Source organism: Eurosta solidaginis, chromosome 3 (genome assembly GCF_040869045.1).
Source record: "Eurosta solidaginis isolate ZX-2024a chromosome 3, ASM4086904v1, whole genome shotgun sequence".
NCBI classification, from domain to species: domain Eukaryota; kingdom Metazoa; phylum Arthropoda; class Insecta; order Diptera; family Tephritidae; genus Eurosta; species Eurosta solidaginis.
Window position 1 is genome coordinate 264457364 of NC_090321.1, and position 24862 is coordinate 264482225.

Genomic DNA, 24862 nt, shown 5'->3' on the forward strand with positions numbered 1-24862 from the left:
CTCTATCCCCCTATGACCCGGGACCCAGATAACGCATAGTTCTAGATTGGTGGTTAACTGGGATATGAGTCGCAAGCCCACACTAATTTTGAGTCAATGTGTGGCGAGGAAAACGCTTTTATCGCTGCTTGGCTATCCGACAGGATGCCAACTTTACCAGCTACGTTCAAGCCCTCCAGTGATTTGCAGGCTTGCCAAATCGCGAGGATTTCTGCTTGAAACAAGCTGCAGTGAGATGGGAGTCTGAATGATGCAGACAAATCTAGGGACTCAGAGTAGACTCCGGCAACCACTCCCGATTCCATCTTGGAGCCGTCAGTGTAGATTTGGATGTCGTCGACCGTTATGCCCGGGTTTCTCTTCCACTCGTTCCTGCTTGGAATGGCGGTATTACAACCGTACTCAAACTTCAGTTTGCGAGGGTAGTCATCTGTCTCGGTACTACATGTACCATCCGGAAGTTTCTTTAGGATATTACTATGTCCTTGCTGAGTATCCTTCCAACGCCCAGACTCCCTGAGTCCCAGTGCGGTTTGTGACGATGTACAAAGTATATGCAAGCCGATCAGAAGTAGGTGCAAAATGGGGTCTAAAGCAGCTGTGGGGCAAGTGCGTCCGGCCCATATGGCACCAACACATGCAGTGCGCTGGACTTATTGCAGCATCATAACCTGAGGACAATTTAACATAAGGGACATTTTTTTAGGTGGTCAAGGCATCGTGAAAACTCAAAAAATCGTGCAAACGTTTTGCTTTCGAGTTTTAAGGAACTTTACGAGAATATAGGGATTAATCCAGCTTTAGGATATATTACTTTTTTACTTAACTGCCGCTTAACAGTTTAAACGACGATGTTCGTTCAACAAGGACTCGGCAGTCGCTTTTTCGCTAGCTGGCGTCAATTGGTCACATTAAGGTAATTTAAATCGTTTTCGACCTGGTCCATCCAGCGACGTGGCGACCGCCCTACTCCACTGCTGCCAATGGCGGGCTCCGATAAAAATACTTTCGAAACACACTTTTTTTTTCTCAGAAAACCCGGAAAATTTAATGGCTCTCTCATATGCGTTAAAAAAGTTCTTAACTTTTACCACGCCTTTTCTTTTCGCTTGGTGGCGATGGAATCATTAAATCGGATATTAGTTATCGTATTGAGTGAAGGCACCTGGTAACATGTATAAGTTCAAAAAGCGAGATTTTTCAGTTACCTCTCTTGGTTTGCTTCACATGCAGAAGCGTTTTCCTGCAACAACGATCTCATGACGTAAATACACGTATGTCAATATACATTTCAAAAGTAAAATCGACAACATATATGGACGTATATTGAGCGGTGGTCATTCGTTCTTTATGTTTTGAACACCCTTGTGTCCGCTCTATTCCTTATCAAATCTTATTTGCACAAATCAGTTTTCTGTTTAGTTTTGCTCTTGAACATTTTTGCGTTAACCCACCCATCCGGCTGCACCTTGAACATCAAGTGACTGCTTAGTAAGCATGTGAGAGTATTCTGTGTGAGAGCATTAACATTAGGCCCTTCATTATTTTTAAGGTTTTTTTATACTCAGCATGCTTTGCGCACAGAGTATATTAACTTTGATTGGATAACGGTTGGTTGTACAGGTATAAAGGAATCGAGATAGATATAGACTTCCATATATAAAAATCATCAGTATCGAAAAAATTTGATTGAGCCATGTCCTTCCGTCTGTCCGTTAACACGATAATTTGAGTAAATATTGAGATATCTTCACCAAATTTGGTGCACGAGCTTATCTCGACCCAGAATAGATTGGTATTGAAAATGAGCGGAATTGGATGATAACCACGCCCACTTTTTATATACATATATAACATTTTGGAAAACTCAAAAAAACTGATTATTTAGTAAATAATACACCTAGAATGTTGAAATTTGACGTCTGGACTCATATTGAGACTCTTGATAAAAAATTTGAAAAAAAAATTTTTTTTTAAATGGGCGTGACACCTCCCACTTATGATAAAATCAATTTTACAAATATTATTAAATCAAAAATCGTTTAACCTATCGTAACAAAATTCGTCGGAGAGGTTGCCTTTACTATAAGGAATGCTTTGAAGAAAAATTTACGATATCGGTTAAGGACCACGCCCACTTTTATATAAAATATTTTTAAAAGGGTCGTGGACGAATAAAATAAGCTATATCTTAGGGAAAAAAATTTACTTTCTAAATTGAATTATAACATTAAATTGGAAAACACTAAAATTTTTGAAAATGGGTGTGGCACCGCCCCTTTTATGACTAAGAAATTTTCTATGGTTCGGGAGCCATAACTCGAAGAAAAATTAACATATCGTAATGAAATTGTGTACACATATTTTCCTTATAGTATAAAATATCGGGATCGGTTAAAGACCACGGCAACTTAGATATAAAACAAGTTTAATAGGGTCGTAGACTAGAATAATAAGCTATAAATTAGCAAAAAGTAGTTTTTAATCAATGATATTTCACTTATCAAGTTTTATTGTAAGCGGAAATGGGGAGACATTTTTTTTAAAAGGGCGATGACACGTGTTATGTAGAAAAGTGATTTATCTGAAATGAAATGTACAATTGAAGCTCACGCTGAGTATATAAATGTTCGGTTACACCCGAACTTAGACACCTTTACTTGTTTCCTATTGTCCTCATTAGAGGCGGTTTCTCTTTCGTTATCAAAGTTAAAGATAAGGCAACTAAATACTGTGTAATTTCTGTAAATTAAAAGAAATTTTAGAAGCAATATATAAGGGCACGGGATCATCTGTTAAAGGCGGGAACTTAGCAATCCGTATGCAATTTCTGGCTTGAAAGCCTTTGCTGTTATTAAAGCTTCGTCATGCACCTAAGTAAGGAAGGCTATGGTTGGATTATGCATATCCCTTAATCTATTTGTAGCAATTTGATGAAGATATGTTCCACTCGTGGGATTTTTTAATAAAAAATGAGCTAAATGGTTAAAAGAATTTTCCGCAAGCTAAAGGAACCAAAAGTGGCAATTTTCGAAATTAACCCTCTTTAGTTTTTCAGTTTCAGTTGACCAATAGTCTGTGTAATAAGCACGTTGTTTTATAAAAACCCAACCAATTACACCCAAATATCTATACCACCTGTAAAGACGGGTGCCGGTGCGTATACGCAACAATTTTTTTTTTATTATTTGGTATAAAAGAGTTAAATACACACAAACATACAAGTAAAGCTCCTCGTATAAGGGTTGCGGAAATCGGAAAATAGATACAATTTCATGGAATTTTTTTTATTGATGGTTGGTTCTATATAGAAATCTGAATAACATTTGCAAAATCATTTTCAAGATGGTGCCGTTTATAATCAATAAAGTTTGCTACATCTGCTCCACTATTCGAGGCGAGTATTAAATATTTGTGATAGAGATTCGTGTATGAAGAATATGGAATGCGAGAGGGTAAGGCGGATGGAGAAAAAACATAAAATATATTAAAAAGGGAGAGTGAGGAAACGGTTTAAAATAGTATAAAACCCTAGTTTTGGCGGGATAAAGACGGCCGAGTCTGCAAGTAAATATTAATAAAAACAGGATGGACACTAGCGCGTATCACTAAAAAATGTTTGCCCTGCAAGTTCGAAAATCTTCACGGGAATCGCAAAAATGGGAAAACTACACATTTTCTACTTTTTGTTCCCATATATCGTGATACGAAATAATGACCATTAATTATTTTAAAAAAAATATACATTACGAAAAATCAAATTTCGAATGAGTTTAGCATGTAATTATAATTTTTTCCAATAGCATAATTTTTTACTTGCTATAAAGAATCAGGGTATCGTGCTAAACGATCCGTGATCGAATTCAATTTTTTAAATCGCAATAGCACTGAAATGGTGATACAGATTAAGGTAATACGTGAAATATAGGCTTCTAGTATTAGACTCATAATGTATTATCATTTTAATGAAAAGCTTGACAGATTCATATTTATCATTTGAGTGATATTGGGTTTTCATGCGTTGTCGCTTAACACGATACGGGCCCTGGGCATGATTGGAAATCAAAATAGATCTGAAATCGTGAGTCCGATTAGCGACATATGTATGTACGTACATATGTGAACTAGATACTTCGCGTTCTAGTTGGATTTATAATCATCATATATAAATAAAGTTTTGGTTGTAAAGATGGAGATTCGGGCTATTAGCGAACTTTGGGCAATTTTGGTCGTAGTGCTTTTGTTTAGCTATACTTTATTAAAATAATTTGTTAAAAATAAACGATTGTGAGCACACAGAGAAATTTACTTGTACTATGGCACTATTGTGAATATTTGCACTGCATTACCGGCATTTGCTACCATACGCCAGATGGCAACGCAAGCTGTAAGTTTTAATTGATTGATAAAACAGCTGATTTCTGTTGATATTTGATAAGAGACTTTTATATTGGTTGCGCAAGATGCGCACGGGTCCGGCCCTTTTATCTTAATTTATATAAATAGTTTGGCAGTTCCATATTTATAAATTGAGTTAAGAATGGATTCCGAAATGAATCGTAGCACACCATACGGGCCAATATTTTCAGCTGGATCCATGTAAGACAAATAGCGGCTAGTTATTTTAACACCCTAATGTCCACACATCTGTATGTATGTTTACATATCGTCGGCTGAGAGTGCAAACGTGCTCACTGACAAACAAAATTTGCAGACAAAAAAACTGTTTTAATTTTTCATTGAGAGCATAGGAAGTAAGCTCATCAAAAATTTGCTTTCCTTGGTGTGTGGCCAATATTTGATGTTAATGTTTTGCCTAGTTGCTACATTTTTTGCTGTTCTATCAAACTGCATTAAAAAGTAATTTTTGGAGAAAATGGTACTTAGTTGGTTTGCACACTAAGCCGACGATGTGCAGTTCAGCCTACTTTTTGTGCGATGGTTTATGATTCAAACACGCACCGACGTCGGTAATTTACGTACGACTGTTTTCAGCGAAATAATTATGTGCACGGCTGTGTACATGTGCTCATCTTTGTGTGTTGTTCGCAGAAAAGCAATGGTGCCATTGACCAGTTGCATGCATGCTTATGAAAACGTCGAATTGTGGAATTATAGTATTTCACTTGTTAACATGCCAACCTAATATAAACGAATGCAAGTTATTTTCTGTCAAAAATGTCTCATGCACATACAACTTGTATGAGAGCAACCCAAATTGAATTTGCTGCGTGAAAACCTAACTCGATTTCCAATTTTTGTTCTGCGTGACATTTAGATTTGACGTTTGCACACATGCTTTACCTTGTCGCAACGCATGCTTATTTGGGTTTGGGCAAAAAACGCCGGTTGTTTGCGTGCGCTAAAAAAACGCATTGCGGTTTTATTAGGTTGGCATGTAAGGACTGGAACTGATATCAAATAAGTACACCTAGTTACTTATAACAAACGGTTCAAACTTAGCTCACATAAAGTTTGGTAGGCAACTAGATTCAGTTAGAAAACAATCAGCTGACGCGTAGTTACGGCCAAAATCAAAAGTTGTTTGATTGATACGTTCCAGGCTACTTACGTTTTGACATTAACATGACTTGCATGACATTCTCGTTAGATAAGCCGTGTCAGCTGACATGTACAACGCACGTCCGTTGGTGAGTGTCCACATCATTAGTGTTTGGTTTGGTTTACTGTGCTTGCTTCTTACGGCTCTCTCTATGTTATCCCATATCGTGTGGAGTGGGTTTCGTCAGAGGTTTTATAATATACATATATACATTTATGTGGGTATGTATGTATAAGTATTTCTTTTGTGGAGATCCTACCGAAAATTAAAGTATGCGTGTGTAAGAAGGACTCAGGGAAAAGTAATAAATAAATTCACCTTCGCTCCGATTAGCTCGCCATGTTATTTTGAACTAGGCATGCAATTGAAACGTAAAGTCCTCTCTCGGCAACAAAAATCATGATCTACAGATCACTTATCGTACGCGTGGTATATGGTGCAGAAGCATGGACCATGACAGCATCAGATGAAGTGGCTCTGGAAGTGTTCGAGAGAAAACTTCTTCGAAAGATTTATAGACCTCAACGCGTTGGCAATGGCGAGTACCGAAGAAGATTTAACGATGAACTGTACGAGGTCTACGCAGACATCAACATAGTCCAACGAATTAAAATGCATCGGCTGCGCTGGATAGGCCATGTTATGCGAATGAAAGATGACGCTCCGGCCAAGAAAGTGTTTCTATCGGAACCCGCCTATGGAAGCAGCGGTAGAAGCCGGCCTCCACTCCGCTGGAAAGACCAGGTAGAAAATGATTTAAACTCCCTTGGTGTGACCAATTGGCGCCGGTTGGCAGAGAGGAGCAACTAGCCAGCCGATGCCTTCGGGGAGTGTCCTTATCGTATAGTATAATTATGAAGAAGAAAGAAGTAAGCAAAAGGGGTGGAAAGGGAAATGAAGGGAAACAGCAGCTGGAACTTAAACAGTAACCACATCCGAAATTGCAACATAAAACGAAAACGGAACTAAATCATAAACCAAAGCAAGACCGAAACGACAACTGAAGCTGGAAATGAAATCAGGAATGAAACCATGACCGACCTGACCGAACCCGATTAGAAACCGAAATCGAGACGGGAACCGAAACCGGAATTGGGGCCAAAACGGGAACCAGCACCAACATTTAAGCCTTACCTGGCCGGTTTCTGCAAGTGGCACCAAAATAAAAATCCGCCCTGACCGATTATCCAAAATTAAATTTTAAATGAAAATCGATATTTTTGCCAGCACGTATTCAAAATCTGTAAATACAAGTAAGGAAGGCTAAGTTCGGGTGTAACCGAACATTACATACTCAGCTGAGAGCTATGGAGACAAAATAAGGGGAAATCACCATGTAGTAAAATGAGCCTAGGGTAAACCTGGAATGTGTTTGTATGACATGTGTATCAAATGGAAGGCATTAAAGATTATTTTAAGAGGGAGTTGGCCATAGTTCTATAGGTGAACGCCATTTAGGGATATCGCCATAACGGTGGACCAGGGCTGACTCTAGAATTTGTTTGTACAATATGGGTATCAAATTAAAGGTATTAATGAGGGTTTTAAAAGGGAATGGCCCTTGGTTGTATATGTGAAGGCGTTTTCGAGATATCGACCAAAATGTGGACCAGGGTGACCCAGAACATCATCTGTCGAGTACCGCTAATTTATTTATATATGTAGTACCACGAACAGTATTCCTGCCAAGATTCCAAGGGCTTTTGATTTCGCCCTGCAGAACTTTTTCATTTTCTTCTACTTAATATGGTAGGTGTCACACCTATTTTACAAAGTTTTTGCCTAAGTTATATTTTGCGTCAATAAACCAATCCAATTACCATGTTTCATCCCTTCTTTCGTATTTGGTATAGAATTGTGGCAATTTTTTAATTTTTCGTAATTTTCGATATCGAAAAAGTGGGCGTGGTGATAGTCGGATTTCGGGCATTTTTTATACCAATACAAAGTGAGTTGAGATAAGTACGTGAACTGAGTTTAGTAAAGATATATCGATTTTTGCTCAAGTTATCGTGTTAACGACCGAGCGGAAGGACAGACGGTCGACTGTGTATAAAAACTAGGCGTGTCTTCAACCGATTTCGCCCTTGCACAGAAAACAGTTATCGTCCTAGAATCTAAGCCCCTAACAAATTTCAAAAGGATTGGTAAACTTCTGTTCGACTTATGGAATTAAAAGTATCCTAGGCAAGTTAAATGAAAAAGGGCGGAGCCACGCCCATTTTGACATTTTCTTTTATTTTTGCATTTTGTTGCACCATATCATTACTGGAGTTGAATGTTGACATAATTTACTTATATACTGTAAAGATACTAAATTTTTTGTTAAAATTTGACTTAACATTTCTTTTTTCAAAGTGGGCGTAGTCATTCACCGATTTTGCTAATTTTTATTAAGCATACATATAGTAATAGGAGTAACGTTCCTGCCAAATTTCATCATGAAATCTTCAACGACTGCCAAATTACAGCTTGCAAAACTTTTAAATTAATTTCTTTTAAAAGTGGTCAGTGCCACGCGCATTGTCCAAAATCTTACTAATTTTCTATTCTGCGTCATAAGTTCAACTCATCTACCAAGTTTCATCGCTTTATCCGTCTTTGGTAATGAATTATCGCACTTTTTCGAAATTTTCGATTTCAAATTTCGATAGCAATTTTCATTATCCTACCATTACTACATCCAGAGATATGCAGTATGATATGTATATTCCATTTGTATGGGAGGTGCCACGCCCCCTTTTTCCTAATTCCACATTTTCTTGGTGGTGTTAGGGATTGACCCCATAACTCCTTACTGAATTTCAATGTTCTGGCATGTATACCTTCAGAGTTATGCAGTACCAAAGATTCCATTTGTATGGGAGGTGCCACGCCCCTTTTATATTACGAAATTATATTTAGCCTAAAACTTTCGCGTTGATCGAAGGAACATATAGCCAAAATTTGGTGATGATTGAAGTGTGGAAAATACGTTTCCATAGCGAACACACCCACAGACAATTTGATTTTTATATTTATAGATTTGACTATATGTAAAATACCTACCGACAGACAAGCCAATCTCCTCTGCAATCTGCGACCAAACCTTCATTTTCACTTCGACATTTTTGTAATCCGGATTATGTGTATTATAAACAACATCATACTTTTTGACGATATCGATGAATTCGGTTGTATTATCAGAAGTTGTGGACGATTCGCTAGGACCGCGTGGAGTTTTCATTTTGATTGAATGTGTGATTAATTTTCAATATTTAATAGTGTTTTTTTAGTAATTAAAAATGTATGTATGTATTATTGTACTTATTTTTTTGTATGCATATATTAAATATTTATAATTTGTTTATACTGCTGTTTATGTTTTTCGCTGTTTCTCTACTTTTGTTTTCATTTTAATATTTTTCACCGGTTAATTGTGCTTTTTGTTTTGATCAATCAATCGTAACTAATTATTTAGCTAAAGATTCATCGGATTTGTAATGTACCAGTTATTTACATATTTATATATTCTTATGATTGTTCGCCCGAGCTGCGTATCGAACAAGTGACAATACGCTGTACAAACGCATACACACTCACGCACTTATTTTGTCGCCTCGCGCCGTTTTCGTTTTTAGTTTTCAATAAGACGTTATAAGCAACACTATACTGAATAACATATCCACATACATATGTATTTGCATTTTTACATTGGTTGAATTTGATGGTCTTCACGGTGCGCAGACCGGAGTCAACCAGTATCGATTGCTTGAAGATGGTAAAAAAAAACACCAGTGCTTATAATATGCTGTGCGACCGCCGCTCAACTGGTTAACGGACAATGGCAACGGCTCCAATGCTGGTATTTCATATATGTAACTCAAGTGAGGAGATGGCAGCTGCAGCAACACCGCAAAAAAACAATGGCAACAAGAACGGTATACAGTTGTGTGCTTCCAACAGAGTTAACTTCTCTACGTACAAAGTATTTATGTGTAGTAGAATGCCTATATGTAAAGTGTTGTAAATAAGCTTCATGTACATATGTTTATATATGATTCGTTATGTAAATATACGTATGTACATACATATATACTAATATCGGCGTATGGATACACAGCGGTATATATGTTTTTATGTAGTTTCTTTTAATAATATGTACATATACTTTTCTATACACATATATATGTATAAACGAATATTCGCTAATATTAATGTATCTGCCCAAACACTATATTGCATATATATGTATATGTACTTATGTATACTGTACTAAGCGCTCCCGTTGTATTTGTACCGCACTACTAAACGCCGTTGTGCTGAATTTATCCGTACCGATGCGACCGCTTCGACAAATGTTGGACACTTGAATGAACTGAGCACACGTACATCCACCGCGCAACGGCTCGACTGACACCGAGCAAGCAAAGCACAGAGCCACTGACGGCACAGCGAACATAACAAACAAAAACAAAACAAACGAAAAAACACAGAAGCAGCGGCGGTGGCAGCAGCAGATACATCAACAGTAACTGCTGCAGAAGGCAGCCAAGCCAAGCAGGAAGGTAAACAGGGAGTCAAGCCAAGAGCAACAACGATGGCAATATGACGGCAAAAAGGCGTCCACCAACAAAACATATATGTACATTTGCAGTACCATAGCATTAACCATCACTATCATCAGGCGCAACACCACCAACAGCAGCGTTAGCGTCAACAACAACAAAAGTGCGACAATAAAACAATAACGGTGGAAATGTGTTGGAAGGTGGAAAGCGGCGGCCAAACTATATAGCAGGAAGGCAGGCAGCTTAGTCAGGCAAATAGCGATTGGAATAGTAGCATCGCATTCCTAAAAAAAGGCACCAACAACAACAACGTGCATGCATACACAATTGTTTGTTATGGTGAAGGCAGGCGAATCACTGGCACAGCAGCAGAACATGATAATGATACTGAAGACGACGATGATGATACATTGAAGTTGATTGCAACGGTACCAGAAACAGCAGCAGAAAAAGCATTCGCAAATGACGCCGGTGATTATGGCGTATTTGTTTATGGTGCTGTAGCTGGTACGTTGGAGTATTGTACAAATTTTCAATACAGAGCGATTTACGCAGTATGGGTTTTTGAATAACAAAAGTCACGCAGTTGCAGTATTCAGTATATATAAATTAAGATATCTTTGGCACCTCCCGAATCTGAAGGCCTGTATTTGTTGAAGAAGATATACATACATGCATATGCATATATGTACATACAGTTGTATCTCACGGGCGCGTGACCGCGCTCAGAACTGCCACGGGATGTCGCCAGAGCATACATAATCTACACAGTGAGGCGAGAATACCATCCCTTAAGGAGAGACAGGAAATGCTGAACAAACAAACACCCAGAAACCTCTGCACCCCAACAGGCATCTGAATGAAGAGGCCCCGCCTCCTAGAAACTTCAGAAGTAATCTCCGTAAGTACTATGGAGCAACCCGGCACTTAAGAGATCAACTCAACTTCGATATGGATACTGTGATAGGTTAAACTCTTTTCAGTTGCAATGTGGAGGCGAAACACTGCTAAAACAACAATAACAATGAACGCGTGACCGTAAAACATCAAACAAAAATTTTACTCTGTAAGCTGGAAGATTGTTTTCAACTGGGATTCCTTTGTATGCATGCAAAGGGACTGAATATAGACGCATGTGCTAGGACGGCTTCTAGGACAAAGGGGAGAACATCACCAAGGTCACATTGAAAGGTCATTCGATTTTTCGGTTGGCAAAACCGTATGATGCTCAAACTGTGCTAGAGAAAATGTTCCAGAACAGATCTAAAAATATGTTTCGCTCACGTACCGAAGTCCTTGTATTTCGAGCTCATTGAAAAAGTCGTGGCAGTAGTTATCATATACCGAAAAAAACGTTCATGGACTGACGCAAATTCAGAATTGTGAAGATTTAATACTCATAGATCCTTTAAAGGGGAATTGTCTCGGAAAAAGTTTTCGGGGTTCATTTGTAAATGCAGTTTTTTGGATCAAATTTATACTCAGCCTCGAAGATGCTTATACAAGAAAATGTTGTGCGAGTTCGGAGGGGACCTGAAAGAAAACAATCTGTAAATACACCAAGGCGTCGCTAGCTTAGCGAAATTTGAAGCTTTCATTGAGAATATATAAAGGGGTGAAAGGGAAAAATTCCAGACTTCATCACAGCGTCAGAGGCCTTACTCATCAGACCTCTAGACTAATGCTTCTCTGAAGATTTCAGAGAGTGCTATCGATCTTGATTAGAGCGCCGCAGGATAAAGTTGCGGAAGTAGCACGTTGGATCTGAAGAGATTTAAATGGAAAAAAGGTGTAGATATACCCAAATTTACCAAGAAACGATGTTTTCTCTACTGCAGGCCCTAGAAAAGTGGACCGCATTGTCGTGATATGCGTCCAGAATTTGAAGCATTATTCGGACCTGTGACATATGCATACGAGGTGTGGTAGTTAAGTGCTGGGATCTTAGTTTTATCATAAAAACTGGCAACACTTTCATGCATCATCCTTCTAACAGGAGAATCGTCCTTCTAGTTAGAGTTTAAAGCTAAAGTAGATAGCACATTTGGTTTGTGTTTTATGCGTATTTTTTGCGAGTAACTATTTGGTGGAGTAGTGAAAATGTGTGACGTATATTACAAGCAACGTGTTGTAATTCAGCTCTTAGTGAAATCTGGCCAGAAACCCAAACATGCAGTCACTGGAAATAAGACTTGGATATTTGAGTATGACCTTGAGACGTGTAAACAAAGTCAAAAGTGGGTGGATAAAGGCCTCATTCACCCTAAAGCCCCGATATTGATCCCTGTGACTTTTCTGTTCCCCAAGATAAAGTCGCATCTCAAGAGAACTCATCATAGCGGCGTTCAGGAGGATCAAGAAACTGTAACCGTAGTGCTAAAAGGACTAACTTTGGACGACTACCAAGGGTACTTCCAATCGTGGCAGAAACTTGGAATTGTTCTGTAGATTTACAGGGAGACTATTGGTCGATTCGCGGAACTTAATTGTCAAATCTTGTGCATACGTCTGTATGATCAAATGATCATCAATACTTATACGATGTTGCACACAGTTGGTCCTATCTCTATAAAGAGAGAATAATTGATCCGTGGATGGGCTTACGTACAGATCACTGCCTTCAGGCGCCAAAAGCATTGCACGAAGTGCGGGCTTCAGCAGAAAACTCTTGAGTACGATTTGTATTTGTATCCTGTGCTCGCGAGCTAAGACTTCTACTACTAAATGCGGCAGAGTTATCAGATCGTGGCAGCAGTTAAGCTGGTTGATAGAAAAGTAGCATTTGCCAAAGGGACGTCGGTCTTTTTTCAAATAAAACCTGGGACTTATTTGGTTTATTGGCCGACCGAAGTGGCTAAACCAAACGCTTATACGAATATGCGTTTTACAACCCTCAGGAAGTCTAGTATAACCGCTGGTAAAAGAACCCAACTAATATTACATAGTTTGATAAACAACAAAATGGGAGAAGTGAGTAGTTTTCATTTTAATCGAAGCGGCCGTATCCGAAGCAGCAGTAAAGCAAACTGAATTAATGTACAAGCAATAGCCAGTAGTCAAGCGGTAATACATATGTACATATTTACGGGTATATACACACTGAATCAGGATAGCAAAAACTTCAGAGCGGGCATTGACAGCTATACTACATTTATAAGTTCCATATGCACACACTTTGTTCGGTTCGCCTTCACAAAACACATTAAAACGTCAGCTCAGCGGACATCGTCAACCATGAATATATACCTCGTTGGCACAACAAAAAAAAATACATCTATATACATACATGTTCGTGTACACACAGCAACGGTCCCAGGCAAACGTCTGCCGCATCACCGCACTGCTAAAACCATTTATTCGATCGACCGCTGCAGCAAAAGCAAATGACGACAACAACGACGGACGACCCCAGCATTGTATTAATACCAAGCACTAAACTCAACTAACACAAATCGTCCGACCGAAGTTGGCACGCTTTACTGAGTTCCTGCCGCTTTTCTTCGCACCACCATACGCTCCCTTCAATGCGTGGCTGTTGGTTGTACGCAAGCTAAAGGCAACCAGTCAGCCCAGCTACAATATATGTATGTACATATACAGACTACAATCATGGTCGGGCGAAACACGGCACGGCTTGGTACGTTACGGCAAAGTAGGCAAGCCAGCATATGTACAGTTTCCCCCCACGTGCCGCCCGCTGTTGGCCTCGGTAGGCGAAGCAGTAAAGTGTATGGCGCATAACGAGCAAATATCTATATGTGCTTGCTACCTACATACGTATGTTTGAAATAGATATTTATATTTGTATGTTCGCTTTCAGTCGATTCGCGTTGACTTCTTTTCGTAGCTCTTTGCATTAAGTTTGGTATTGTCGTTGCTGTTATCGTCGTCGTCAAACGTCCCCCATCATTCACTATGAACGCCAGCACCACACTTTTCTACTCTCTTGTGTTCTGCGCCTGCCATTACCCGCCTCAGTCCATCACACCAAACCACCACCTTACACCATTGTGTTGCTTGGCACATCGCATCCCTCCATATACTAGGACGAGCGGTTGAGCCGCGTTTGTGCATTTACCATGGATATGAGTGCGCACTCATGTACATACTTACGAGTTTTATACATATATGTTGTATGCGCGCACTTTGCTTCCCACCGCTTCTCGAGCCAACCCACTGACTAAGCAGAAACCAAAACGGGTGGCGAACCGACACAGAAACTGACAGTCAAGTCGTGCAACTAAACGACTGCTTGTTACAGTTACTGTGTCGTCGTGTCATCGTCATATTCGTCGTTGTTGTTGTCGTCGTAAAAACAATCAGCCGAGTCAGCAATCAAGGAGGCCGCAGGAGGGAATCTAGGCAAGCTTTTACTGCTGCTAAGGCAAAGTCAATGATGCCGGAGACGGCACTTACGGCGCTCGCCGTTGCTGGTTTTGTTTTTGCTACTGCTGACGCTGTTTGCCACCGACGTACGTATGTACATTGGTTTGGTCAAGCAAAGCGCTGATATGCAGCACAACTAAGCAACACTAGAGTTTAATGGTGTTGTATAAATTTGTCTGTTGTTGCTGTTGATATGTTATTCTCCATACATTTGCTTGCGATGCAAACATTGAGCAGCATTCAATCGCTTCCATTACCGAAATATGTCCCAACAATGCTGCTACTGCTCGATTTACAGTAGGTACTAAACGCCGTAGTCCCCACCACCAGGCAGCTTTCTATACCACAATGAATCGGAATATATTTTTTACATACTTACAAACTCGTATGTTTTTTTTTCTACTCGCTTTGATTCATATGAACCATTTCTCACATAGTAATGCCGTAGTCTCTATGTCACGCTACTGTCTGTGGTTTAAGATCAGTTGTGCGTCCTTATGTGATGATCCTCGCAGCAGTGCCTGTCATATACTAACGTATACATTTACAGTAGAACCTCTTTTAACCGACATCTCACTTAAGCGTATATTTTTATTCGCACTAAGATCATTGGACGATAACACTTCATAAGAACTACATATTGGAATTCTGCTTGTTTCATACGAGTTTTTGTACGTGTAATGCTAAAAAAAACACCGATGGCTTGGGAAGTATTGGCCCGCTATTTACCATTTAACTTTCGGACCGATTTGCAACTTATCTATTATCCAAGCGACGCTTTAAGTCTACAGAAGCGAGAATTGAACCATCATATCCGATGATCGACCAATGAGTTGCACTTCACTACCCTTTGTTTTTCTAATTGTAAAAACGACTGAAGCCTAAGTAAAAACCGACCAGATATGCACGACACGCCAAACTCTGTTAACAGAACTGATACATGCGATCTTTTTCTCTCACAGTCATCTTTGGAGTTAATCATTTATTGAAGAAATTGCTGAGTATGATTTGTATTAGGTACAATTTAAGGTGTTCTAAAATAAAGAAATGGTTTTTAGTTGTGTTTCTAGCATAGTTCAGAAGTGGAATGATAAGAAAGAATCTGTTGGCTGATATCACTTTGAAGCTCTCTTCTTTTATTTAGAAACCAGTGTTAACATTGTCAGCTTAGAAATTCAACGAATAATCGCTCCAGCCAAAAAGTGCTACTTTGAACTAAGTAGGCCATTGAAAAGTAAAGTCCTCAACGACCAAACCACACGATCCATAAAGAGAATTGTATGTTTACAAGCAGCCCGATAATTGTATATTATATTGCAACAACACTGCTTAACTGATAGCATGTTGCTTATACTCAGCTGATAATGTATGTTTGTGCTTCATTGGCGTATTGATAAATATGTTATATGTAAATATGTTGCTTCGATTTTCTAAAGATGAGCAATAGATTATCAACATTTCATTCAACTAAGGCGTAACGCTCCCATTGTTCATACATTACAAAGGAACGGTAAAAGTAACACAGCTGCAACAATTGCAGGAACACACTGTTTCGAATGATTTAAGGTCCTCCCCGTGCTAACAACTAACTGTGTCTAAGGATATTTAAAGATAGATCTACTAGACTTACGCAGAAAGGTTTCGCTGGCTAGATCATGATATATAAAGGGCGGAAGACGCTCCGGCCTGGACAGTATTCAAATTGCCTCTCGTATTTTGCAGCAGACCAATAAGAAGGGGGTCATAATTGGCGTCAGCTATCGCAGAGCGGGAATGACTGCCGTAACTTACTACGCTATGCCCAAAATCATCTGGACGATTAAGCACTAATTAATGCATGAATGAGTCATATGTGACAATATTGCAAGCGCATCTTACTTATTGCCTTTTAAATTTCTTTCCCGCTGTCAAAATAACTTTCGCTTTCAGCTTCAATCGTCCGACTTCTCAGATCCGCTATTGTTTAATTTCTACTACAACTTTGCTATTAAGCCAATTTTGGGAAGGTCTATGAATATGTCACTAGTTATAGTGACATTGTCGACGTACCTATCATCATGCGTTGTTTAGAGTTGCGCTGCGTTATGTGCTTTATACTTTCAGTCGCTTAAACGGCTTTTGGTTGAGGTTCTTTTTCCATAAACGTCTTTATTTTCTTTACTTCTATTATATTTACCTGTCCCTTGCTTTCGTCTTCTATCCTCCACAAAATCCACGTCGATATGTTCTTACCTAATATGCTGTGGTCGCTGTCCAGCTCAGTGCTGTCGTCCTCTGCAGTTAGCCCACTTATCACCAATGCCATTCGTTCTAAACGCAAAAATCTCATCGCTTGTCCGAGCTTGTATATCTACGTATGTAGGTACATACTATACTACTCATGCATGTACGTAGCGCCCTCAGCATCGAGGTGACTTTAGCCTCCCTTGCATTGACGTTCGATATTTGTTTGGTTTTGTTGTTGTTGCTTTTGCTTTTAGATATAACGACAATGTACACAAATGCAATAAAGGATACTGTTGTTGTATTCATATTGACATCACCACCACCGCCGTTCCACAATCCATGGATGCATCGATTCGCATATTTTTACCGCTACCCACCGCTGCTCTACTACATTTTCAAATCTACCGCCGCATTCATGCAGACTCTTTAATTTTCCAATCTCTTTTCCTGTCGTTGCTTCTCATGCGATTCGCTGTATAAAGGCGGTGCATATATGTAAAAACGTACCAGCAGTTTTCCTTCTCCTCTCGCCCTCCAACTGGTGTTCATTTGCTTCAACTCAGTCAGCATTGCGGCCCGCACTATGTACTTACAAACTCTAGAGTCGTTGCCGATGAACACACTCCACCGCTCTAACTTGCGCGTACACTTCACCCCTACATGGACAGTTGCTAGGTTGTCTTTACCTTTTCGCTATACTATCAGTTAATGGTTTTGTAATGCTACGCTGAGCTGTTTCGTATTTTTAACGCTGCCGTTGCTTGATAGCAGCGTTGTTTGCTAGTCGCCAACGATGTTGCCTTTATGCTTCTGAACGTTTTATGTGCGTCGGGTAGGTGGAGTGGCTCGATTTTGTTATGAACCTATCCGTTTTTTCTTATTTTTTGTTTTTGCATTGTTTTGCTCCGCTCGTCTCACCATTGCGCCTACACAAGTGCGTCGCGTGTATGTAAACGTTTTGTGTCGACACCACAATCGGCTCTTCAGTTACCCATTATTTTGAAGCTGCAGCGGTACCAGCCTCACATATCTAGTCAATGTTGTTGTCGTACTGTTATTGCATTCATTTGTTTTCCCTACACTTCGACTAGCACGTTGTTCAACCCGTATTGCGCTCAAGCGTGGTCATAAGACAACAGGGGCGAGGGGCGGCAAAATATCAGAGGAAAAACGGCAGCAATAGAGAAAATACACAACACTATACAAAAAATGAACACAACGCGCACATCACTTCGAGCAACAACAGAAATGTAGCAAAAAAAATACATACGTACACCCAAAAAAACGGAAACAATCTACAACAGTAACGACGACAACAAATAAACCCAAACTGCTCCTCACATTAATACACGAATAGTTGAGTCCGCATTAGCGATGTGCACGCTAAGCGATATTGGAAAGATATTTAATAACAAGCCTCGAATTAAAATAGCTAAAGGTAGTTGCTCTACGAAAGCCAAAAAACCTGTGTAATTATGAATTTCGTACAATGTACAGCAGCACCACAGACCAAAGCCGAATGAACCAAGATTAACTACATACTAAATACATCACAATTCTAGGAATGACCTTTGATATGATTTTCTTCTACACGATCAAAATTCTTATCAATACTAAAATTGAACTGGCTATTCAATAAATGCCTCACAAAGACTGAATTGGTAAGGTTATGTTAGGTTAAACAGACCGGCCCATGAGGACCACACATAGACGAATCTGTCCGCAGTATTACCAGAAGTTTGTTTAACGACCAAACTTAAAAACCCTATCAAAAACCAAGATATATTTTACGAAATAACCCCTTCTGCTCAAAACGTGCTCGATCGTTTCCTCCTCCAAACCGCACTTCCTACATCTGCTATCACTAACCAAGCTTTATTAAAAGGCATGTGTCGCCAGAAGGCAGTTTTCGTTCAGAATACCCGTCATCAGTCTGCAATCCACTCTTGTTAATGATAGAAGTATTTTTGTTAGTCCAAGGTTGTAAGACCTACACATAATCTTCGACACTTTGCCGGCCCGCGCTCCACGAGTTTCTCCGCTTGGTCGATCATGTGCACTTCTCGCCCAATCTAATTGGGACGTCAACGGAGTAAGCATCGAGGGATGCGCCCTTTTTAGCTAGTTCATCCGCTTTTTATTTCCCATCTATTCCCATATGCTGTGGAACCCAGTATAGATGTTTGCTTCTCCCCCTCCCGATTCTTTCCAGGGACTGCTTACACTATTTTCTTCTAGTGTTTGTACTGCTTTGGTTACGGCTACTACTTCCGCCTGACGAACACCACAATGATCTGGCAGCTTGTAGGATCTGTTTGTGTTTCCGTTTCAGCACATTATACCGCAGACCCTACTCTTTTCGCTACTTTGGAGCCATCGTGTATCCCCGCGTCCGCCATTTGGACACCTTTGCGATAACCATCCACCACTATTGTGTATCTAAGAGCCCCATCGAAGCGCAGATACGGAATCAGGTAGTCTGTTCGTCCTGTAATTGATGGCACTGAGCCTCGTTGCAGTTGTTAATGCTATGTTCATATGTATATGTAGGTGGAATGTGCAGAATTACATACATACAGTGCAGCCTGCACAACCCCTCTAATGTTTTGAGATAGGATCTCTTTTGTGTGGCTGTCCGCCAAACAAGACGAGTATAGGATAGGATTTACAATCGATGTAAATATACAATGAGAGAGAGGGCGATAAACCACACGTACACCCCTGCAATATTTTACATGCATAAAGTGCCGTCGAGGCCTTCACTCTCTCCTCGACGACAACTTACTGTCTAATATTATTCTGAGATATTTTGTACAAAATTTCTCCTGCAGGGTCATCCCTCCTAGTTTAGACCTGACCCAATTTTGGATCCTTAAATCTCTTACTAAACACGACCATATCCGTCTTCTCTGTGTTTGTTGACTGTCAACCCGATACGAGCTGCCAGATGAATTGGTTAAAGCCAAGGTAAAGTTAATGGCATCCAGCCAGAGAGAGTCTACTTATGACGCCATGTTCATAGCGAAAGGTTAAAGTGAAACACTACGATTGTTTAGAACGCTTCAACAGAAACAAGCTTGAAGTCTAGTAGGTTTCACTAAACATAGCTATCAATGTTGATTGTAGTTGAGAGTACATGCGGTGCTGCAAGATATTTTGAACAACCACATCTGATTTAATTGGATGGCATCAAACAAGGTAGAAAAGATTATTACTCCTATGCTGTGAACCCCAGCGTGTTAAAGGGCTTTTAATAGTTCTTGCCCTAGGCATACTTCCTAAGCATACGGCTAAAACATTAGCTGTGACAGGTCCCACACAACCTATTGGTAGGTCAAATAGAGACTGAATGTTATGGTCATAGTGCCACCCAAACTTGCATCCATTTTTAAAAATTATTTTCATGTTTTTATAGTTATAGGGCCAATTAATGGTGATTTAACCATAAAACAGCTGATCGAACCTACCTTATGGAAACCAATGTAATCGATTGATGGTACCATACCATAACGCCAACGCCATAACCATACCATAGCCAACCAATTGGTTTTTGGTTTCTCGCCATATCCATAACCTAAAAATATTTGAGTTGGTGAATTTAATAACTGTTTGTAGATTTTATTCATTGTTTTGGACACGTTATGAATAAGATACTTTTTTTTGTGGAATATGTTTTGTAATTTTTTACCGATTCTTCATTTTTATGAAATTTTCACGATTTTTAGGTTAAGTCACCATTAATCGATCACATTGGAGATGGTTATGGATATGGGTATGGTTACGACTATGGCGTTAGGGTTAAGGAAGTTTAATTTGCCGTTATGGAGCATATTCTATTTAGAATGAGGCGCCCTATACTATTATCTCACAATTTTAATTCGGGATTAAATATTTAGTTCCACGCCTATCTTCAGTTTGCATGTTAAGAAGAATCCACTGACGCTTCGATGTTTTTACTCAGAGACTGACAGTCGGTCGTTAGTCGTCACTAAACATCGTTCGCGCCTTTGTTGGTGTAGCTGTGGCCAATTGCTTTTTTTGTTTTGCCACTGCTCTCGTCGTCGTCTCCCAGCATTGGAATGGTAAGGTGGTGCTGCGGTATGACGAGGCAATGTTGATGTTAGCCTGCCTACCACTTGGTCGGTGGTCGCTTGATTATTTGTTTTGTTTGTAATTTCTGTTGTTGTTGCTCTGTTGCACGCCAAGCGGGATCCTGATGTCGCTAACCAAACACCGCGTAACACAATATAATCTTACTCTATCGGCGTCACTGCCATCCCTACCGCCACTATTATACACGAGCCCCTTTTTGCCCACCGCTTCCGCTTGTTGTTATTGCTCCTCACTGCAGTTAATGTCACCGCGCTTGTTTTTGTTTAAACGGCGAACGTTCGCTCGCTAGCAAAGTCGTTCGTTAGTTCGTTCGCCGCGTTCTGCTGCGTGTTTCTTCTTCATCATGTTATAGATATATATATATGTATGTATATATATATATGTATGTATATATATATATATGTATGTATATATATATTTTTTCTTTGCTATATATATATATGTATATATATTTTTTTTTGCTTTTACAACCAATCGATAAAAGCGAAACGTTGCTGCTAAACAGTGCTATTTGTGGAACATATAGTGAGGGGTAAGTTGGTGGAAGGACGATGATGACACCAGAAGCAGCAATAGCAACAAAAATACTTTCAACGTAAGCGAGTATTCTGATTGCTTTGGCGCGCTTAGGTTAGCGTTAACTGTGACGTTGACGTTGAAATTTCATATCCATGTATGTACGTATATACATACAAAGAAGAACATATCGCACAGAACGAAGAGCGCACTCAAATAGTAACTGACATTTACCGTCGACGATGTTGTTGGGCGTCGAACGTTAACTGTGCTTGCTGCGTAATTTCTACAACCACTCGGTGCTTGTACCTTGATTTTCGGTTGAATGGTGGGCGATATCTAGGGTCGCTTGTTGACGACAGAACACGGACGAAGAGAAGAGTATGGCAATGAAAAAGCATGTGGGTTTGTGGGAAGATATATATATATATATATATGTATATATATGTGCATAGTTATATACTTCTGTGTATGTATTGATTGGGGCTAAAAACATACATACATACAAATATGTAGACACATATATATGAGTACGCCTGAGATTTAGAAGAACAATTTAGCACAGGTAATGAAGCCAAAGGTTCAACGAAAACCTATCGGCATAAAGAATTGAAATAATAATTTAGAAACCCTTCAAATTGCGTAATTGTGAGATTTTCAGAAGTGTGACCGGATTGGGTTATACCACCACGTTCAATTCCGATTCACGTAGTTCATGCACTCCGGGCGACGTGGACAATCTAGTGCGGCAACCAACTCGTGTGATACCACCTTTGGTCTGCGCCGGTGGGCCTCACCCACGTACTCGTCTAAAAAGCGCGGCAACTAAAAGAGCTTTATATCAATGGTATTTCATTTCCCAGTAAATAGGAAAAACTTCAAATTTAAAAAATGAGCGTGGCAGAGCTCCTTTTAAGACTAAGCAATTTTCTATCTTTCGGGAGCCATAACTCGAGAAAAATTAGTTCACAATGGAACCATATGTATATGTATTATTGCGCAGCCTTGTAACACTATTAAGTAGAGCTTGCGATTTCTTCTCGAACACAAACGAGATTTTCGAGACCCGTAAAATCCAGAACTCGACTTCTTGCGAGATTCTCGTGTCTCGAAGTACTCGTAAATCTCGCGAGCTTGACATTCTTACTTAATATCTTTATGGACAGTATTTATACACTTGGTTTTTTTCACTTGTGACTTTTTTGTTGATTATATTGCTTCAATGACATTTAACTCAAAATATATTTATTATACATATAATTTTGTTCGCAATATTTTATTTTTCAATATTATATTTCTCGCGAGATTCTCGAATCTCGAATTACTCGCGATCTTCTCGACTTTCAATTCAGTCGCTGCATTGGCAATATTCTATACATTTCGGGTTTTTTATACCTTTCATGAACATGAAATGGTATATTAACTTTGGTCCGATGTTATTTCTGTTCACTATATATTTCTTATCTTATACAGCGCATTATTTGGATATTAAGAATGGGGTCAGATTATTGTTCAGCCACATTCATGAAAGGTATGAAGTTTTCGGCACAGCCGAAGACAGTCCAGTCCTTACTTGTTTTCTTGTAATTTTGCGAACATTTTGGCTTATGCTCCAGAAGAAATCTTAAGCTCTATATAAAACAGCCAATGAATCGACTAAGTTGAATGTCGAGAAGCTCGCGAGTCTTACGAGTAATTCGAGAATTTCGCGAGCCTTACCAGTAATTCGAGATGCGAAAATCTCGCGAGAAGGCGCGACTCTCACGATATCTCTTCTCGAACATGTTCGAGAAATCGTAAGCTCTACTATTAAGCACACAAAACAAACAACAACAGCATTTCAAGTGTACAGCTGGGTATGTAATGTTCGGTTTCATCCGAATTGACACTTCCTTATGTGTTTTGATTTTGTTTTTGAATAACTTTCTGAAGAATTTTCATGCTTAATATTGTTTGCCGCAAGATATGAACGTCAGGCCTTTGATATGGTATGTAAGTACACTATCCCTATACCAAGTTGACGGGCTCGCTATATAAATGGAGATTTGGGGCTATTAGCGAGCTTTGGGCAATTTTGGTCGTAGAGCTTTTGTTTAGCTACATATATTTTATTAGAATAATTGTTAAAAATAAACGATTGTGAGACAAAGAAATCTATTTGTACTATGGCACTATTGTAAATGTTTGCACTGCACTACCGGCAGTTGCTACCATACGCCAGATGGCAGCGCAAGTAAGCTGTAAGTTTTAATTGATTGATAGTACAGCTGATTTCTGTTGACTTTTATATTGGTTGCGCAAGATGCGCACAGGTCCAGCTCGTCAAACTATACTATATTTCTTTACTGGGATCCTAATGTGAATTTTTGCAATAGTTCTTTAATTATTCTCGACGCGATTACTAGTGCATTTCTCTAAAAAAAAAATCTGGAGTCGAGGTTACACTCTAGCTTATCTAGCGTACCTTCGAAAGTAATCCGTAACGTTAAAGGCTGTGTGTTTGGTTTTTATTTAAGAGTATGTACTTGGAGAGTGTGGACCGGCTCTTCAATGCATCGCTTTCTCCTTTGAAATGAGATGGCACGGGGCAAACTGTGAAAAGAATCGGGACTTGCAACATATATTACTGTATCCGTCATGCGGATGCGCCCCTCGTGCAGAATGAAACGAAAAGCGAAGTCTTTATGTGCGATTTGTGATCGTTCATCTCTGTCGAAAGTGGTAATGCAATGACTTGCTGGGTCAGTGTATCGGAATGATTCACGTTGTACCAAACCAAGCGATGTGTTTCGTAAATTTACAGTTAACGTTACAGTTACAGTTAAAAGTGACAGGCTTCATTTTTGTAGCCACAAATCAGGGCGTATACTACAAAAAAAAATAACGGCTGGCAAAACATGGAAAAAAATAATCCTTGCCATCGCCGTGACATCAAAATCGCGCTGGCTGTCTTCAAATACAAGATAGTCAGGAAAGGTGTCTTCCGGTAAAAAAGAAAAAATTTACTCCCTAGACAACAACCCTTGTGGCCTCATCAAGACCCCGAAAACAATTTGGAAACTCGTGATCTACAATAAGCGTTTCCCGATGTATTTCCTGTAGGCAAACTTTTTAAACAAGCGAAGGCATTGCTTGTTGTGGGCTTCTGCAGGGGGCAAGGTACCAGCAAGAAAAAGGGTCTCTCGCCACTGTACACTGATTTCATAAGACTTTAGTCAAAAAGATTCTGATCCGTTGGGCGGCTGTTCTTGTGGAACGCAATGGTCTCTTTGTTTCAAGCGTTATGATCGTCGAAAAGGCGCTTCAGTCCCTTCTGCGCTTTGCTGAATTGTGTGACTGTTGAGTGCCGACAAGTGCTTCTGTGCAAGCATCTTCCCAATAATATTACCACGAGAGAGGGAATCAAGTGGGACTTTGGATTAGTTGACTGGCTCACAGATAGTTCAAAGTCGGACGGAAGGATTATTGAGGAAAAGGATAGCCACGCTGCTAGTATGGCTTTAGTTGA

The 24862-nt window shown here is 39.6% G+C and overlaps 2 protein-coding genes and 1 long non-coding RNA gene across 15 annotated transcripts in view; 1 reads left to right on the forward strand and 2 right to left on the reverse strand.

Annotated features, from left to right (window-relative positions):
• Window positions 1–17416, reverse strand: part of LOC137245495 (uncharacterized) — a 45147-nt gene extending 27731 nt beyond the window's left edge. The window contains exons 1-2 of one of the 9 annotated variants that reach the window (XM_067776269.1): window positions 13400–13600; window positions 8612–9023 (exon numbers count right to left, since the gene is read on the reverse strand). In XM_067776269.1, the coding sequence (XP_067632370.1) occupies window positions 8612–8789 (178 nt within the window). In that variant the 5' untranslated portion in view covers window positions 8790–9023; window positions 13400–13600. Of the gene's footprint in view, window positions 1–8611; window positions 9930–13399; window positions 13602–16675; window positions 16700–16731 lie in introns of those variants that run through there. The other 8 variants (XM_067776266.1, XM_067776265.1, XM_067776267.1 and 5 more) reach the window with 8 other exon arrangements.
• Window positions 1–24862, forward strand: part of LOC137245498 (cyclic GMP-AMP synthase-like receptor) — a 134148-nt gene that overhangs the window by 55316 nt on the left and 53970 nt on the right. The gene's annotated exons all lie outside the window — the stretch shown is intronic.
• Window positions 1–24862, reverse strand: part of LOC137245503 (uncharacterized) — a 359413-nt gene that overhangs the window by 37498 nt on the left and 297053 nt on the right. The gene's annotated exons all lie outside the window — the stretch shown is intronic.